Consider the following 19,807-nt stretch of genomic DNA (forward strand, 5'->3'; position numbering starts at 1 on the left):
AGAAAAATGCATGAAAACTCGAAAACACGCGTTAACCAAACATAAGATTAATCTAGATAGATTGTATACCCCCAAAAACCCCCATATACCAAATTTCAGCGAAATCGTTAGAGCCGTTTCCGAGATCACAGAAATATAAATATATATATATATACAAGAATTGCTCGTTTAAAGGTATAAGATATAATCAATCTTTGCACATCCTGGCAGAGTACCCTTGCCTAATACGCACTCGTGACTCAATCCTGGGCACACACATATTACGCCCGGGATGTTAAGGTCTCTCGAGATCAAGATCCTGCAGCTGTTTGAAGTTGCAGGATCTTGATCTCGAGAGACCTTTAATGTAGCTTTCATGCAGATGCAGAATTTTTAATGTAGCTTTCAATAAAATATTAATTTGATGTTTACGTAACATATCTACTCATAAATGTAGCACAATATATTTAACATTCTTCAGATAAGGAAGAGCGGTACCTCCTGGCAAAAGCTATATTAAAGCTTAAAAGGAGGTTCCAATCACTAACTTTAAGATGATTATTGTGAAAGTAGGTAAAATAAACATTTTTGATTTTTTGTTTTTTTTTTTGATTTTGAGTTGCAGGCTTGGATCGAGAGTTACAGTAGGTGGCGATCACAATAGATCAGGAATGGTCGCAGTGATATATAGGCTGTAGAGCCTTACATAGCCCCTGACAAAGAAGAAGAAGAAGAATGTAATCACAGTTTAAGAACTTGATATAGTACCCGTTGTATTAGCCCTTTTTAACCGACTTCATAAACGAGGAGCTTCTCAATACGTCGGGTTCTTTTTACAAGCTTTTATTTAACTTGCAATGTATGTAACGAAGTATGTTTGTACGGGTTAAATCTTGCAAGTTAAATTTGATTTAATTCCCGGTTTCCGATGAAGCTGAAACTATGCAGGCATAGAAGGCGGGAATATTATATAATATATGGTACCACTGTGCTGATCTGATGACGGAGACAGGAAGTGGCTCTGTAATAAAACAGCGCAACCTAATTCAGTTTGGGGTTGTTAAAATTGTCTTGATGAGTATTAGCCTGCCTGTTGATAGAAAAGTACAGTCAGCGATAAAAGCTTGTATTAAAAATGAATTTTTTGCCAAAAAGTAAAGACTTTGCTTATTGAGCTTACTGTGGGACTTAGTCTATTTGTGTAATAATGTCCTACAATATTCATTAAAAAAACCGGCCAAGAGCATGTCGGGCCACGCTCAGTGTAGGGTTCCGTAGTTACTCTTCCGTCACAATAAGCTAAACTGGAGCTTAAAGTATAGTAAATTGTTAACCAAGGGATGAAACGGTACCTTTCACCCGAGTTAAACAAATAGGCAAATTTGCATAATCAGTACCTAATTAAAGTAAGTCTTTTTACTATGAAGGGAAAACTTTTTGCGATAACTCAAAAACAGCTAAACGGATCATTTCCGCTATAGTTTTCATTTAATGTTTTTCTTAAGCTCTACTTCCACGATTTTTTTCATATTTTTTGGACCTATGGTTCAAAAATTAGAGGGGGGGGGGGACACATTTTTTTTTCTTTCGGAGAGATTATCTCCGAATATATTCACTTTATCAAAAAATGTTTCTTGAAAACCCCTATTAGTTTTGAAAGACCTTTCCAACGATACCCCACACTCTAGGGTTGAAGCGAAAAAAAAATTTCACCCCCACTTTACGTGTAGGGGAGGTACCCTAAAAAAAAAAAAAAAATTCAGATTTTATTGTACGACTTTGTCGGCTTTATTGATTTATATATCCATGCCAAATTTCAGCTTTCTAGCACTAACGACCACGGAGCAAAGCCTCGGACAGACAGACAGACAGACGGACATGGCGAAACTATAAGGGTTCCGTTTTATGCCATTTGGCTACGGAACCCTAAAAAAAGAAGAAACGAAAGTAATTTATGTTAGATTGCCAATTTCACAAATATAACTGAATCAATTTGTAAAATAGTTATGTACTCGTATTTACGATACAAGTGCGAAAAATAGGAAGTTCGTAACGTGTGGCGATAAATTAAAACACGACCGAAAGGAGTGTTTTAAATCGACACGAGTTGTTTATAATTTAATATATTTGTTTATGTTTAAAATTGTCTAATTTGATTAATTTAAAAGCCGTTTAAAATATTTTTACATAATTTTCAATCGTGGCTGAATGCCTAGGTCTGTGCCTTCGATGCCTAAACTGTCAAGAAATTACAAAATGGCGGACGAATGTTTGATATGACACCGTATTTAAGAATTGTGTGTAAGAATATTGCAAACTCTGGTCTTTAATTTCCTTCAACCTGCGGCTGTCGGGAATTACCACCCACGTATCCAAAGTTTCACTTACCCTCGTTGCACAATGTACTATTTTTGGTTTGAAACTTTACAGTTGATCCTATTATCGCACTATTAAAATATAGTTCGTGTCATTGACGATGACGCGCAGATTTGGGAATTTCAATAACATATATGACAATACAATTCAAGGCACCTGTCTTCGTGAATGGTACGATCTCTACTGTTAGAAATAGTGGGAGCTCTCAAATATTTTATACTTAGTGATTTCGGTTGGAGTAGTTCTATAATATGGAATAGTTCTATAATCTGGAATAGTTCTATAGTATAATATGGAATAGTTATATTATATTTATATCGAATAGTTCTATTATATGGAATAGTTCTATAATATGGAATAGTTGAATCATATATAGTCTCGGTTACAAATTCATTTACTTTAAAAGACACTGCACCTACTTAATCTTTCTGGTTTAACCCATTGGTTGACTGGTAGAGAATGCCTTAAGGCATTAAGTCCGCCATTTGTACCTTCATGTATTGTGCAATAAAGATTAAATAAATAAATAAATAGTTCTATAATCTGGAATAGTTCTATAGTATAATATGGAATAGTTATATTATATCGAATAGTTCTATTATATGGAATAGTTCTATAATATGGATTAGCTCTGAAGTGGAACTCCTATATAATGAATACCTTAAAACTATGACACTTAAAATAATTTCGTAAAGTCGGTTCTTTATTTTTGTTAAAACTTAAAAGATTGAGACAAGCTGAAATGGAATTGGGCGGGACATGTTGCCAGGCAGAGTGATGGCAGGTGGATCAAAATGTTGACGGATTGGTGGCCGCTTTCGGAAAGAAGCGTCTGGCGTCCGTGGGCTCGTTGGGTGGATGACATTCGAAAAACGCGACACTTCTGGATGCGACTAGCCCAGGACCGGGATAAGTGGTGTACACCAAGAGAGGCCTATGCTCAACAGTGGGCGACTGGAGACTAAAATGATGATATGCAACGAAGGGGGTTAGTGAAATTTTGGATACGAGGGTGGAATTAAAGACCAGAGTTCGCAATATTCTCACCAATATTAAAAATTATGTAAAAATATTTTAAACGGCTGTTAAATTAATCAAATTAAACAGTTTTAAACATAAACAAAAATATTCAATTTTAACCGTCAGTATTTTAAAAGTAAAACTCATTTATGTTACTTGGTTTGTATGAATAAGTGACTGATTAAAAAAAATGTTTTTTTTTTTCACAATCCATAACTCCTGGCAAGGAACAGGGAACAATATAGGCCTTTGTCCTTCAGTACACCTGCATGAAATAAGATCTTTTTCGAGCAAGTGTGATTAAGAAGAAGTGACTAATAAAAATAAGGTATAACTCCCTCGGGAGTTACAGCTATTTTTCACAATCCATAACTCCCGGGGGAACAATATAGGCCTTTGTCCTTCAGTACACCTGCATGAAATAAGATCTTTTACAAGCAAGTGTGATGAAAAAGACTGACCTTTTAGATAAATCGCGAATGTTTCAACGGATCACATATAGCAATAACGAACATTGACCGTGTCACTATCTCGTATTATCGTGTGTTTGCGAGAAATGGAAAACTACTTATCTCGTGCCGATATATTAAGGTTTTTTTTATTCTAAGATTGCTGTCAGGGCCGCCTGTTGGTTCAAGGAGGGCCAGCACACGATGCAATAAAAAATAAATGAAATAATAAATAAATAAATATCATAGGACATTATTACATAAATTGACTGAGTCTCACAGTAAGCTCAATAAGGCTTGTGTTGAGGGTACTTAGACAACGATATATATAATATATAAATATTTATAAATACTTAAATACATAGAAAACACCCATGACTCAGGAAAAAATATCCATGCTCATCACACGAATAAATGCCCTTACCAGGATTTGAACCCGGGACCATCAGCTTCGTAGGCAGGGTCACTACCCACTAGGCCAAACCGGTCGTCGCAATAATAACTAAACAAATGGGGTCACTGCAAATTAAAAAAAGGATAACCTATAAACCTAATTTTTCATTGTGTCAATAAGGCCAGTACCGGAAAAAAACTGTAAATTTAAAGCCCCTGTAATTTTGTTTCTAAGCAAGATGACTACGGCACTTATTACTGAGATCAAAAGTCTTATTATTATATTATATCTTGCAATATAAATAATTCTTATTTACGCTGTTTGGCTTTACACCGGTAAATAGAAGAGGTCACTGAAAAATGGTCTTTTCCAAAAAGCAAGAAAATTTGCAACATCCTACATGCCTAATTTCGAAACACTTAAAATCACCTCGAAGTTTCGTGCGTTTCATAATAAATAACTAATTAAGTATGTTGTCTCTTGAACAGAGGTCTCGAAGCGGCAGATCTCTAGGAACAAGTGACCCTGGGCCCATCACAAAGATTGCTAATAGAATTTGCGAAAATGAAGCATACCTGTCATAATTATCGTAAAAACTGAACTACGATGAAAGTCAGTTCAGTACCCCTAGTGTAATTTTAGTCGATAGCGAAACGTGACGTACGCGTTTGCGTTAAGTCTCATTTTGTATGGGTTTTTGAATAGCGCGCCAAGCGGGACGTTTTGGAAAGTCAAAAATCTCATAAGTACAAAATGACACTTAACGCAAACGCGTACGTCACGTTTCGCTGTCGAAAATATTTACACTAGGGGTACAGTTCTTCGTACGAAGGTTAGGATAACTAAAGTTACAAGAAATGCGTGTTACTTAATTCTAGGCCAAGTCGAAAATCATACAATTGCCTTCGTACAAAAATCGCATTTGGCAGTTGACATACATAGAATAAGAGCTCCAAACGTCCTGCAGTGCCGTTCTCTCAACTATTATTGGGCTCAAATCAAAAGTGTATTAAAAGAGAAGAAATAGCCAAAAAACATTAACAATTCCAGCAGTTGTCGGGCTGATGCAGGCAAATATGTAAAACGGGTCCGTAAAAAGCTGCCTTTGAATCCGCTAGGAAGAAGCTGTCTATCAGTCCTACAGAAAAAAAATAAAAAACCTAACAAATATCTAAATTAAAAGTCGCTTTTAATTGTAGTTATTCTATAAACCTTAATATGTTCTCAACCGCATCAGTTTTTTTCATCTGCATCAGTTTACAGTTTTTTTCGCATCAGTTTTTTTCATCTGCATCAGTTTACAGTTTTTTTTTCGGTACACCCCTTAATATACTAAAAATCATGAAGAGTTAAAAATATTTAGAAGTGGAAAAACGTTCACGTGGTGTACTTCCCTCGTCAGGTTTTTAACTTATTTCTAAGACATGCATTCTCAAGTACACTGTACCTGTTAATTCTTATTTGTTTGATTAAATTCAAGGTGTGAATATCGACAGTGACGGGTGTTTGTGTGTGTCAATTAGCTTCGAGAACATCTCTATAGATATTGCAACTAGAATGGCCGACTTCATCATCTAAAGTATCCTAATCGGGCCTGAACCGGTTGCTGGGTCAAACAGTCGCTTGTTTATGGCTAATGAATGTCAGTCCAGGGGTTATCATCCGTCTGTCTACTATTGTTCTCCATTTACGCCTTGGGGAAGCTTCTGGTACTGTCTGGTAGGATAACTAGGGAATTATTACATACACAGATATATTATTATCTACAACAGGGCTCGGAACCGGTTTATTTTTAAATCCCGAAATAGCCCAATATTTTTAATTATTTTATACTCTTTACGTAGGACGGGATCATGTTGTTAGCCATTTATATTTAATTTTATTAGTAGCTCGATTGATTCCCGACTTACTAATTTGGCGGTATTGATATTTTAATATAAGAGGTAGTTTGACATTTGTCATGATTCATTACGCTGTTGGATTTTGTAAAGTGAAGTTGGGGAAATAAAACTGTGATTCGTATTCGAGTGTTTTAATTGCAAGTTATCATATCAAATATAAATGGCTAACAATGTGTTTAGGTAACAACTTCGCATTATTAGATAGTCCCATTAAAAATGAAATAATAAACCAAAGAACGAAAAAGAACGTAATAATACCGGTATTTTTTGTATGAAGAAAAAACCGGTTCCGAGCCTTGATCTACAAGCTTTTATTTAACTTGCAATGTTTGTATGTATATTCGGGTCCAATCTTGCAAACTAAATTAGATCCACTTCCCATTATTCGATTGAGCTGAAACTTCAATAAGATGTCTTACCTGACTTCTTCAAGATTTCCAGAGAGTATCTTCATGAAGCAATGTGAGTCTGCGTGGTCGTGTATAGGGGAGGTATGTCCTGCCCCGAACAGAGGATCCTTATGTTGAATGCTCCATTGGCGGCGTGTACCAGGTTCTGGGAGTAATGTTGTCTATGGGTAACAGTCCTTTGAAAACATACCTGACTTCCTCAAGGTTTCCAGAGAGTATCTTCATGAAGCAATGTGAGTCTGCGTGGTCGTGTATGGGGGAGGCGTGTCCTGCTCCCCAACAGAGGATCATGATGTTGAACGCTCCGTTGCCGGCGTCTACTAGGTTCCGCGTGTAACTGGAGAAATTAAATAAATGTTAATAATTACATGGAGGTTTTTAGTAAAAATATACACGGTGTAACACGAGGAACCCGAAAGATTTTAATAGTGTATTCCTGATCACATTTCTTCTTCTTCTTCTTTGCCATGTCCCGTTATTTGGGGTCGGCCCTCCTCGTTCGAAGGCGCCAGGTTTTTCTGTCCTGGGTTGTCTGCGTGTTGATCTGCGCCCGCTCCATGTCTTTGGTAACGGTTGTCCACCACGTGGTAAGCGGCCTCCCTTTGCCGTTCTTTTTCTCTGGGATGGCCAAAGCCTTTTTGACATATTCCTTGTCACGTCTCATCACATGCCCGAACCATCTCATACGGCTTTCAGCCATCTTTTCTACAATGGGAGCGACCTTGAAAGAGCCTCGTATATATTCATTTCGGACTTCCTGATCACATTTAAAGACTAAAATGTCATATAAACTTTTTTGGATTTCGCCTAGTTGAGAGTTAATACAAAGTAAAAAAAAAAAAATGTTACTTTGTGCAAAGCGCCTTTTTGATGGCGATGATATCATTATGGGACGTAGTCTAAATATCCTTTACAGTACATATGGGGCTACTTTATAGCACTAGTGCGAGAAGTAGCATATTACGTTACTGTGTCGAACATTTAAAGGGCCATATGTACTGTAAAACGTTGTACGATACATGTGCGAATAGGTAATTCGCAACTCGTGTCGATTTAAAACACTCCCTTCGGTCGTGTTTTAATTTATCGCCACTCGTTTCGAATTTCCTATTTTTCGCACTTGTATCGTAATGTACTATATTGATAGATATCAAAAAGTGACAAGTAGGTAACATTTAGCAAAAACTAGGTAAACTAGGTTATACGGAAAAAAAGTAAAAATTTATTTCATTCTAAGTTCCAGCTTTACTGTTACATTTACCTTTTATGTACAAATACATAAAAAATAAAATAAAATAGAAGCGCTTGTGGCCTAGCGCTAAGAGCGTGTGACTTGCAATTCGGAGGTCGCGGGTTCAAACCCCGGTTCGTACCAATGAGTTTTTCGAAACTTATGTACGAAATATCATTTGATATTTACCAGTCACTTTTCGGTGAAGGCACAAGGCCTAGTTTACCCTCTGGGTTGGAAGGTCAGATGGCAGTCGCTTTCGTAAAAACTAGTGCCTACGCCAAATCTTGGGATTAGTTGTCAAGCGGACCCCAGGCTCCCATGAGCTGTGGCAAAGACCGGGACAACGCGAGGAAGAAGAAGAAGGCAAAATTTACCTCAACTCATAATTATAACTTTTTTTCCTTCTTTTGGCCACAGAAGTGCGTGGTTAAAATCTTTCGGGTTCCTCGTACACCGTATAGATGTACTTTTTTCGAATAATCAATACATTTTACAAGCTTTTTTCCCATTATTCGATCGAGCTGAAAATTCACATACATATGTTATTTGGGTGACAATGCAATGGTGCCGTCGAGCTGATCTGATGATGAACACAGGAGCGATAGGAACTCTGTGCTAAAACAACGCAACTTAATTGTGTTTGGGTTTGTTAGAATTGTCTCGATGAGTATTAGTTGCTTGTTGAAAGAAAAGTACAGTCAGAGATAAAAGCTTGATTAAAAAAATATTGTATTTTATTTATTACTTCACGAGGACTAATCAATAAAATAAAAAAATTGTTTTCACTGAAAATTTGCGAGGGTAACACTGAAAGTTTTTGGAATATAAAAACAGTAACTATGGAAGCAATATAGGTATTTATAAATACTTTTGGTTGTACTAAGTAATTTTGAATTAGTACTTCGAACTCTTAGCTACTTCTGTTGCTAACTATATAGTGGAAAGAAGTTGAAATATAAGTGGAAAAATTACTGCCTTGGTTGAGACTTGAACTCGCGGCATCTGGATCGATACTCCAGCGCTCTGCCATCTAAGCCACCAAGACCTCATCCACAGCCAGCGAATCTTTCCACCATATGGGTCTAGGGGACCCTAGTGTCATCTACCGCAAGAGCGTTACATTTCTTAAGAACAATTCCTAGCTGAGCAACTTTTCAAATCCTGAAATTTTGAAGCTACGTTTCTGTCGCGCTGCGGGAGTGCGTGCGTGCGATAAGGACAACTGCAGCTGGGACTAAAATTCCCACACAAAATACTCAAAAATCGAGGTTTCGCTCTCGACTGTTTCCTCCTCCAAAACGCAACCAATCATTATGAAATTTTGGAAATTGCAAGAGGAAGAAATGATCTATGCCGCTGTTTTAATTGTTTTGATAGTTGGCCACTCTTAACAATAAGACTTCTATTGCCTGGTAGGGAGAGGAAGTGGCCAATTACTTTTGGGGAGCCAATAACTATGGCAGTCACCCTAATAATTTTACACTGTAAATTGCGTCAGACAATTCGATGAACAAGCATGTTTTAGGTATTTAAATCATTTTGCTGAGTGAACTACTCGTTTTCAAAGACCTGAGTTCCAATACGCCAACTTGTTAAACGTTGAGTGATTTCCTATCGGCCTAGGTAACTAATTAGCTGCCTAACTTAACCAGATGGCTGCGACATAGAGACATAAATTGAATCCTTAATAATATCAGTATCCGCTTTGTCTACACGTGTATGTAATATTTTTTATCACAAGAGTACTGTAACTGAGGCATATGTTATTATTTATAATAATTATCTTATCAATGCTAAATTATTTAGTCAAAACAAAACTATACCACTATCAAAATCCAACTATGGTAACAAAAATCACGTATCGTATATTTACTTTATCGTCTATAGGCGTGACTGTTATGGGCGTGTTAATTGCATGATAAAGACAAGACAATGCGCTTGTCTCTTTCTGACATTGATGAAAATCAGGAGCTTTTTATAAATACTTAATTATAATTAACTAATCTTTATAATAAGTAGTTTTGGTTGTGCCAATTAATTCTGAATTAGTACTGCGAACTCTTAGCTACTTCTGTTGCTAACTGTATGCTTACTGTGAGTATTTATCCTGTTCAACGGTAGTTTTTTTTTACATTATTTATTCTAAATTAATTTTTAACAAGCAGAAACGTGTGCAACGATGCTATTAAGCTAAGAATAATTTTTTAAGTGGAAAAATTACCGCCTTGGTTGAGGCTTGAACTAACGGCCTCTGGATTGATACTCCAGTTATCTACCAACTGAGCCAACAAGACGTCATCCATAGCCAGCGAATCTTTCCACCGTATGGGTCTAGAAGTCCTAGTGACATCTACCGTAAGAGCGTTCCACTTCTTAAGAGCAATTCCTAGCTGAGAAGCTTTTCAAATCTCGAATTTTTGAAGCTATGTTTCTGTCGCACTACGGTGGACGGGAGTGCGTGCGTGCTATAAGGACAACTGCAGCTCGGACTAAAATTTCCACGCAAAAAAATCAAAAATTGAGGTTTCGCTCTCGACTGTTTTCTCCTCCAAAACGCAACCAATCATTATGAAATTTAGGAAACTGGAAAAGGAAGAAATAATATATGCCACTATGTTTTAATTTTCTGGAAATTTGTTGTCATATTTGAATACTGCGCCTTTTTTGCAGCCAATTCAATTGAGCCGTTTTTGCGATTTTCGAGGCGCTGTAAGTTTCTTCAAAATAAAATAATCCAAAAAAGAAAAACATAGCAGCACAGATATTGTTGATATTGATCTTATTTAAAAAAAAATATTGCTCTAGGTTAAAAATCCAGGGAGGAAACATTTGAGAGCGTTTGTATGGAAATATCGCAACTAGGAATTCCTCTTAAACGGCTACCGGAGTACTAAATTAATAGGGTTGTTTCCATCTACAAATCTTAGGGCAGAATTGTATCCCAATTAATTCTTTTGGATTATAAGAACATGTTAAACTACTTTTAAGGGACCTGTAATGACCATATTTTTGTAAATATTTAATTTAAAATATCTTTTGGCACACGTCACGTGACCAAACTCGAAACGTCTTTGAAGATTCTGATGACATCACAACTCTCGGATTGACACTGTTGACAGTTAGGCGATAAACAACAAATGACAAATGTCAGTTGACAGCTTGTATTTTCTACGTGTGTATGTAGTTATGTGTCAAACCGTAAACTGTGACGTCACACAATTTTCAAAGAGCGTTTTGGGCGCGAAAGCATCCGTCAAAATATATTTTGTTAATTTAACATATTTAAAGCCGTTTTTAGTATAAAAGTTGAATTGTAGGGCAACTTTTAGTTAATATAGAACGTAATACAAGCGTTTCAAAAAATTGGAAACAACCCTATTCTTAACAAGCAGAAACGGCTCCGAATGATGCTATTATTATTCTCTTTAGTTAATTTATTTTCTTACGTTAGGCTTTTTAGGGTTCCGTAGTCAACTAGGAACCCTTATAGTTTCGCCATGTCCGTCTGTCTGTCTGTCTGTCTGTCTGTCCGAGGCTTTGCTCCCTGGTCGTTAGTGCTAGAAAGCTGAAATTTGGCATGGATATATAAATCAATAAAGCCGACAAAGTCGTACAATAAAATCTAAAAATTTAATTTTTTTTAGGGTACCTCCCCTACACGTAAAGTGGGGGTGAAATGTTTTTTTCGCTTCAACCCTAGAGTGTGAGGTATCGTTGGAAAGGTCTTTCAAAACTAATAGGGGTTTTCAATAAACATTTTTTGATAAATTGAATATATTCGGAGATAATCGCTCCGAAAGAAAAAAAAATGTGTCCCCCCCCTCTAACTTTTGAACCATAGGTCCAAAAAATATGAAAAAAACGTGGAAGTAGAGCTTAAGAAAGACATTAAATGAAAACTATAGCGGGCATGATCAGTTTAGCTGTTTTTGAGTTATCGCAAAAAGTTTTCATAGTAAAATACTTACTTTAATTAGGTACTGATTATGCAAATTTGCCTATTTGTTTAACTCGGGTGAAAGGTACCGTTTCATCAGCGTTTCATCCCTTGGTTAACAATTTACTACACTTTAAGCTCCAGTTTAGCTTATTGTGACGGAAGAGTAACTACGGAACCCTACACTGAGCGTGGCCCGACATGCTCTTGGCCGGTTTTTATTACAATATGTATATAACAGTAAAATATGAAAACACCTGCAAAACAATACAAAAGATAGAAAGACATTATAAAAAACCTAACCTAGGGTGCCGCCAGCACCGGGGTAGGCCCCAAGCTGCCGGTGGTCAGGGCCAGGGCAGAGGAACCGTCGGACTATCCGCGCCGTGTCCAAGATCACCGCCTTCTGCATCTGACCCTTGATCCAACCACCTAGCGAGAGTCTCTCAAGGTGTTGGTCGAGACTCTTCGCTATGAGACCGTTCGCTGAAACGACTATTGGGACAATGATCGTCGAATCAACATCCCACATGGCGGTTATCTCGTGAGCCAAGTCTAGGTACTTGCTGGACTTGTCCTTCTCGGCTTTCACGAGATTCTCATCATGGGGGATGGTGATATCGACGAGCACGGCCCGGCGTTGCGATCGATCTATTATCACGATGTCAGGCTTATTGGCTACAATAGTCCTGTCAGTGATAATAGATCGATCCCAATAAAGCGTGGCACGACCATTTTCGAGAACTGGCGCAGGTGAGTACTTGTAGTACGGTACTTCGCGGTCCACAAGGCGGTATAGAAGAGCAAGTTGCTGGTGAATAATTCTGGCTACGAGATTATGTCTGTGATTATTATTATTATTTATTCTGGCGTGAAGAAACCAAGCTCAAGATTTTCATCACTGTCAGAAAGAGACGCATTGTCTTGTCTTTATCATGCAATTAACACGCCCATAACAGTGACGCCTATAGACGATAAAGTAAATATACGATACGTGATTTTTGTTACCATCGTTGGATTTTGATAGTGGTATAGTTTTGTTTTGACTAAATACTTTAGCATTGATAAGATAATCATAACATATGCCACAGTTACAGTAATCTTGTGATAAAAATATTATATACTCGTGTATACAAAGCGGATATTGATATTATTAAGGGGTCATTTTATGTGTCTATGTCGCAGCCATCTGGTTAAGTTAGCCAGCTAATTAGTCACTTAGGCCGATAGGAAATCACTCAACGTTTAACGACTTGGCGTATTGAAAGTCAGCTTTTTGAAAACGACTAGTTCACTCAGCTAAGTGATTTAAATTTAGCCTAAAACATGCTTGTCGAATTGTCTGACGCAATTTACAGTGTATAATTATTAGGGTGACTGCTATAGTTATTGGCTCCCCAAAAGTAATTGGCCACTCCAGTCCCTAATAGGCAATAGAAGTGTTATTGTTAAGAGACACACACAGTGTTCAATAGCCATAGGGTGATTGCTATAGTTATTGGCCACCCTTAACATTACGACTAGAGGTATACAGGGTATTTATTTAAGGTGGTTCGATTTCCATACAAAAAACGATTGCGTTTTATGAAGTCATTACACACTATTACTAGATAAATATGTGCGCATCTATCTACTTTCGACTATTAGTTTGCGCTATATTGATAGAAAAACTATGTTTCATACAGAAATCACGCAAAAAACGTTATATTTTTCTATCAAAGTAACACCAAAATAACGTTTTTTGCGTGGTTTCTGTATGAAACATAGTTTTTCTATCAATTTAGCGCAAACGAATAGTCGAAAGTAGATAGATGCGCACATATTTACGTAGTAATAGTGTGTAATGACTTCATAAAACGCAATCGTTTTTTGTATGGAAATCGAACCACCTTATTCACCTGCAATAATTTACGGGCTCAATAATTATATAGGTCATACTGAGCAACTTTTACTGTTAATGTTAAATGTTAAACCTGTCTTTTTCAATTGGCATTAACTCCGTACGAAACGTTTGTTATCTTGTCTAGGCCCCCATATCTTTTTGCAGTAACGCTTATGAGTTTGCAAATAACAGAATGGACGATCTACTTTCATGCTAATTGGCTTCATATTATAATATCTGATCGAATCGGATCTTATTCGGATTTAAGTCCGAATCAAACCATATAAGTATATATTGCAGCGCTGCTTCAGAATGTTATGAAAGATGCGCGTGCAACGCCGGTTGTAATACTTGTAATCTATGGAATTATATGCCAGCTGTCACATTGCTTGCGTTACTTGTTATAAAGTAGGGCAATGAAATGGGCCCATGGATCTGACTTCCAATATAGGACGTGCTAATCGAAACAAATTTGTAGTGGGGAAACACTTAATAACGGGGTACAATAGGCCCTGTAACGCTTTATGCAGCGTAAGGCCCTCAGCACACGGAGCGTAACGCCCCGGCCACGACATTGCGCGGCTGCGGCACCGGCGAGCGGCGAGAATAGGTTGGAGCGAGACACAGCGATCCGACCTTTCGTTCCCACTTATGGCCGCCGCTCGCCGCTGCCGCCGCCGCGCAAAGTTGTGGCCGGGGCGTAAGCGCGTCAGCGTATCGTAAAAACGTTACTAGTAAAAGACGCGTAGAGTTCTGGACACCAAGGGTCACGTAAGCGTAATTGTGTTATAAGTGAAATCCTATTAGTTGAAATCATGGTGTGACTGGTGTCAGATGTCTTTGGTGGATATATCGACGATTTTACTTTCTCGTCAGATGAAGATTTTTTATTGTTTGATTATGTCAGAAATTCTGTTTTTTACGCCTGTAGTAATGATGACAGAAATCTGATACGCTACGCTGCGACGACGCTTCGTGTGCGGACATGTTTGAAGTTGTACGTGCTCGTAGTGCTCTCATTCTACGCGCGTATTACGATACGCTTACGCGTCTCTTACGCTTACGCGCTGTGTGCAAAGGTCCTACCGCGAACCACGTTCGACGTGTTGCCTCTCTGTCGCACTTGTAAATTCGTACGTAAGCGTGACAGGGAGGCAACACGTCGAACGTGGTTCGCGGTAAGCCCTCTGAGGGCCTAAAGGATGACGCTAAGCCGGGTTGGAGCTTTGAGCGCTTCGTTTTCTATGGAAAGCACCACGTCATCGCCGGTCAACCGTCATAGAAATGACGTGTTGGACGACTCGGCCCGGGCCCAGGCCGGTCTAGCGTGAGTCATGCTTAAAGCGTAGTAAACCAAGTCTTAGTAACGTGTTTTCAGCAAATACGCAAATAGCAGTAACTGATTGATAACATAATCCTCGTTTTTTGCCAAAACACAAGATTAGCGTACTATTTTATATAACGTTGAAGTACTTACATACTTTGGTCTATCTAATAGAAGATCAGGAAATTCCACTTTAAGATAAGATTAGATGTCACGCGATTGAAAATATATTTTTCGCTTTTGGTGATTAGGAATTTATCAGGAAAAATATATAGCCCAGAATCTATTAATGTGGTTGAGTGGCCGTACGTAGACCTCCAACCTAAACGGAACCCTTATAGGATCACTCTCTGTCTGTCTGTGCGTCGTCTGTCTGTCCGTCTGTTACAGCCTATTTGGACCAATAAATGAATTCTATAGGCCAGTTTATGGTATAAATGAGCAAATTAAAAAAAAAAAATTGCAAACTATATCTTGTTACATATCAAATGAAAGGAAATCATATGAGAATCTCAGATATATTTTTTACAATTATATAATATACTTCTTTTAAAGAGCGCTTAATCAGCCAACAAACTGTCTTCAGTTTGTCGGAACATAATTATGTGAACACCATTAAGTTTTTTGTGACATATAAATAAATAAAATAGTAAAGTTATTTCAGAAGTGAACATTTACATTACACGTACATTTATCATATCAATATTTCGAAAACCGCTTGTTGCAGATGGCTGTCGAATTTCTCAGCCTAGCCTTGTAGGCAGTACCTACTTCACGTTTTGCTTTTGGACTCCTACAAGACTAAGATCATTTGGAAAACCTACCGAAAACGGCCAAATTTGACGTATTTATTCATTTCTCCCAGTTTTTTGGATTGCTCTTGTAGCCTACCATCAGCTTCTGGACATCCTGGAGGTTCTCGTAGTCACAGGAGATAATGGCATGCAGTTCTTCCACCAGTTTCTCCAGGCCTGTGCCTACTTGGTAGTACCTACTTAGCGTTTTGCTTTTGGACTCTTACAAGACTAAGATCATTTAGAAATCTTACCGAAATCGGTCAAATTTGGCGTATTTCTTCATTTCTTCCAGTTTCTTGAATTGCTCGTGTAGCCCAGCATCAGCTTCTAGATATCATGGACGTACCCGTAGCCGCCGGAGAAAATGGCATGCACTTCTTCCACCAGTTTCTCCAGGCCTGTGCCTACTAGGCAGTACTTGTCGTTTTGTTTTTGGCCTACTACCAAACTAAGATCATTTGAAAAACTTACCGAAAACGGTCGAATTTGGCGTACTTCTTCCAGTCTTTTGGGTTGCTCTTGTAGCCCAGCATCAGCTTCTGGACATCTTGAACGTTCACATGGTCGCGGGAGAAAATGTCGTGCAGTTCCTCCACCAGCTTCTCCAGGCCTGTGATCTCGCTGTGAAAAATAAGGACAATTTCTTTTTATACGCCTAATAATAGTCTACCTTCATGCCTAATACCATGTTTCTAGGTCATCTAGAAGTGAGTTAGGTTTTTGATCTAGGTTTTAGTATTTTTGATTTATTACCAAGTAATAAGTCTAGAGTTATATTTTCGATGGTGCCGTCTTCTGTTTGTTTTGGTTCCCATAATTTGTTCTTCGTTAAAGCCAATAGGAATAAAATTATGATTGGATATCGTGAAATAAATTGATAATAATGTTGACATATGTAAAAATGTGCCGTGATGGGGACAGATGGGAGACAGATAAGGTGACAGCGGTCCGTCCTGAGTTAGAAGTGCATTGGCATCTCGTATATACTAAAGGAATTTAGCACGTAGGTGTCATGAAAGGTGTCATGATTCTAAATATCGGCTTTTAAATGCTAACATGTCATTTGAAGTTGCACTGTGTCGCGTACCACTCCAGCAGGGCGACCGCGGGGAGAGGTGCCAGCGGGGGGCAGCCGAAGTGAGGACGTTACTTCCTAGCCACCGCGGCAATGGCTCGGCTCCGTTACATTTTTGTACATTTTTAAATATTAAAATCATAGTAACTACATTGGAGTTCATATTAAGGCATTCAAGATAGCCCCTTAACATTGGTCTTCGAGCCTACAAATAAAGAACCAGCGAGTAACTACGAATTAACTGTCCAGCCAACGTGTCCGTGCACCGCCATTGTCACAGCGCAGTTAACTATTCGAAATTACAAGCTAAGTTACGTCGAGTTCGCCGCAAGAAACAAGCTAAGTCCACCAAAAATACTTTCAAGAAGGGATCTACAAGCCTACATGGACGGATTTAAGGAACCAGAAGCCCAGGATTACTAGAAACCAGCTAAGTTCCCAATCCACTCCCTTTCTTATAAGTGCCTACTTAGGTATCATTTCAAAATTACTAGTGTCACAAATATTACTAAAAAACTAGATTACAACGTAAATCATACCTTATTTACGTACATAACAGTGCATTAAATATAAATCCTCATAAAGTGCAACTATAGATATCTACTTAAACATCGTTATCTTGTTGCAGCTAACGGTAAAAAATCACATGTTTACGCCGTGAGTACTAAGTCGCTGGCATATCGTAATAACAACTAAATTAACTAAATTTCTTGCCTATTGTAATCAAAGTGCAGTTATCCTAACTTTTAGTGCATAAAACAAGAATATAACATATATTTTCAATTAATACAACTAGTGTTCAAAGATAATTAGAACGTACAAAGAATATAGTGCAAATAATCTTAACCTAAAATTACTAATTACGAGTAAGTGTTGTTTACATTCGTTTCCTTTTAATTGTTTTGCATTGCAGTGTCGTTTTGGAGGTGAAAAATGACTGAAGCCATTTTAAAAGAAAATATTAAACGTCGTGGTACTTGTAAGGCTCAGTTAACTAATTTCAATACCTATTTGAGTGAATTACCAGAAAAATTAACTCCTCATCAAAGATTTGAGCTCGAGCTGCGCATTTCGAGGTTGGAATTAGTGTTTAATGACTTCCATGACGTACAATTACAGATAGAATGTGCCCATGAGGACGCTGCCGAGCAATACAACCAGCGGAACACTTTCGAGGCAACGTACTACAGCAGCATCGCTCGCGCCCAGCTCCTGCTGAGCGAGGCGGAGGGACCTGCTGTCAGTAATGCTAAATCATCACCAGCCGATATGAAGGTGACGGATGTGAAGCACACAAAGGTAAAATTGCCTGAAATAAATCTTAGTAAGTTTGATGGTACGTACAGTCAATGGTTGGAGTTTCGTGACATGTATGAATCTATGATTCATAATGATACTAGCTTATCCGATATTACGAAGTTTCATTACTTACGATCTTACTTAGAAGGCAGTGCATCGCTCGTGATTAAATCAATCGAATTTAGTGCATCGAACTACAAAATTGCATGGGAGCTTGTGTGTGACAGATACAATAATAAACGCTTGCTTATATCTAATCACGTTAAAGCCTTATTTAACGTATTTGCAGTACAAAAAGATACAGCTTTTCAGTTACGTAGGTTAATTGATACTTTTATAAAAAACCTAAAGTCCTTGGAAATATTAAAGGAACCAGTCGACAAATGGGATACATTGTTGACATATATTGTGTGTACCAAGCTCGACACCCAAACATTATTTGAGTGGGAAAAATACAAATTAACGTTAGAAGGTGATTCTAACACATTTGACGATTTGGTCAAATTTGTTAGGATGCGGGCCGATTTACTAGAAACTCTCGAGCAAAGAAATGTTAGGCAAGAGAAGCCGCGAGCCTTGGTCACTTACGATTCACCTACTAAAACGAATAGTACTAATAATAATACCAAATCGTGTCCTGTATGCAATTCGAGCGTTCACAATATTTACAATTGCAAAACATTTCTAGATTTGAATGCAAAGGATAGGGAAAACAGGGCCCTAGGTTTAAATCTGTGTCTCAATTGTCTCCGCCACGGGCATCCTACCAATAAGTGTCATTTAAGCCCGTGCAGAGTTTGCAGGAAAAAACATAACACTATTTTGCACTCGACTAAGCCGACTGCGCGTGATAACAACGCGCCGAGTACCGCGGTACCTAGCACCAGCGGTCTCGCGCTGCCCGTTGCGGTCGCGCCGCCTGCGCCCGTGCCGGCCGCACCGGCCGCGTCTGCGCCTGCTGGCCGGGCGGACTGCGCGACCACCGCACCTGCGCCTGTTGGCCTGGTTTGCGCCGAGCCGCGAGAAGGGGTATTGTCAACCGCTATAGTTGACGTGCGCGCTGCAAACACTAGCGCATATCCTGTGCGTATTATGCTTGACTGTGGTAGTACTACAAATTTTATAACTGAGCGGTTGTGCACAGAGTTAAATCTGGAAACTAAAGAAGTTTTAATTTCGATAACGGGAATAAACGAACACGAATCAATCCTAAATAAAACTTGTTTGGTTAATTTAAAATCAAAATACAGTGATTATTCCATTGAAATAAGCTGTACTGTCATACCTGTCATAACTAGACCGTGGCCATGTGAGCCAATGAATATTGAAGCATTCAATATACCCAAAAACGTCAAATTGGCTGATCCAAGTTTTTATGAAAGGTCCAATATTGACATCCTACTAGGGAACAAGGTATTTTGGGGTTTATTGGGCTCAGAGCAAGTCGACTTAGATAATACAAATTTAATTTTGCATGAAACCAAATTCGGTTGGGTTTTAGGAGGCTCGGTACCAGGCATGACGGACATATGCGGGTTCGCCCATGCACAAAATATCACAAATGCACAAATACAAAATAAAAATAACTTAGAAAATTGCACAATACAAAAACAATTAGCAAGGTTTTGGGAACTAGATTCCATAACAAATGATTCTACGTCTTTGAGTGTAGAGGAGATGGAATGTGAACAAAGCTTTGTACGAAACACGACACGTTTACCTGACGGTCG

The 19,807-nt window shown here is 38.3% G+C and overlaps 1 protein-coding gene across 1 annotated transcript in view; it reads right to left on the minus strand.

Annotated features, from left to right (window-relative positions):
• Nucleotides 1–19,807, minus strand: part of LOC133531896 (cysteine dioxygenase type 1) — a 43,743-nt gene that overhangs the window by 5,837 nt on the left and 18,099 nt on the right. Inside the window, exons 3-4 of the mRNA XM_061870308.1 lie at nt 16,175–16,324; nt 6,720–6,866 (exon numbers count right to left, since the gene is read on the minus strand). Coding sequence (XP_061726292.1) covers nt 6,720–6,866; nt 16,175–16,324 — 297 coding nt within the window. The remainder of the gene's footprint in view (nt 1–6,719; nt 6,867–16,174; nt 16,325–19,807) is intronic.

This window comes from Cydia pomonella, chromosome 26 (assembly GCF_033807575.1).
Source record: "Cydia pomonella isolate Wapato2018A chromosome 26, ilCydPomo1, whole genome shotgun sequence".
Classification (NCBI taxonomy): domain Eukaryota; kingdom Metazoa; phylum Arthropoda; class Insecta; order Lepidoptera; family Tortricidae; genus Cydia; species Cydia pomonella.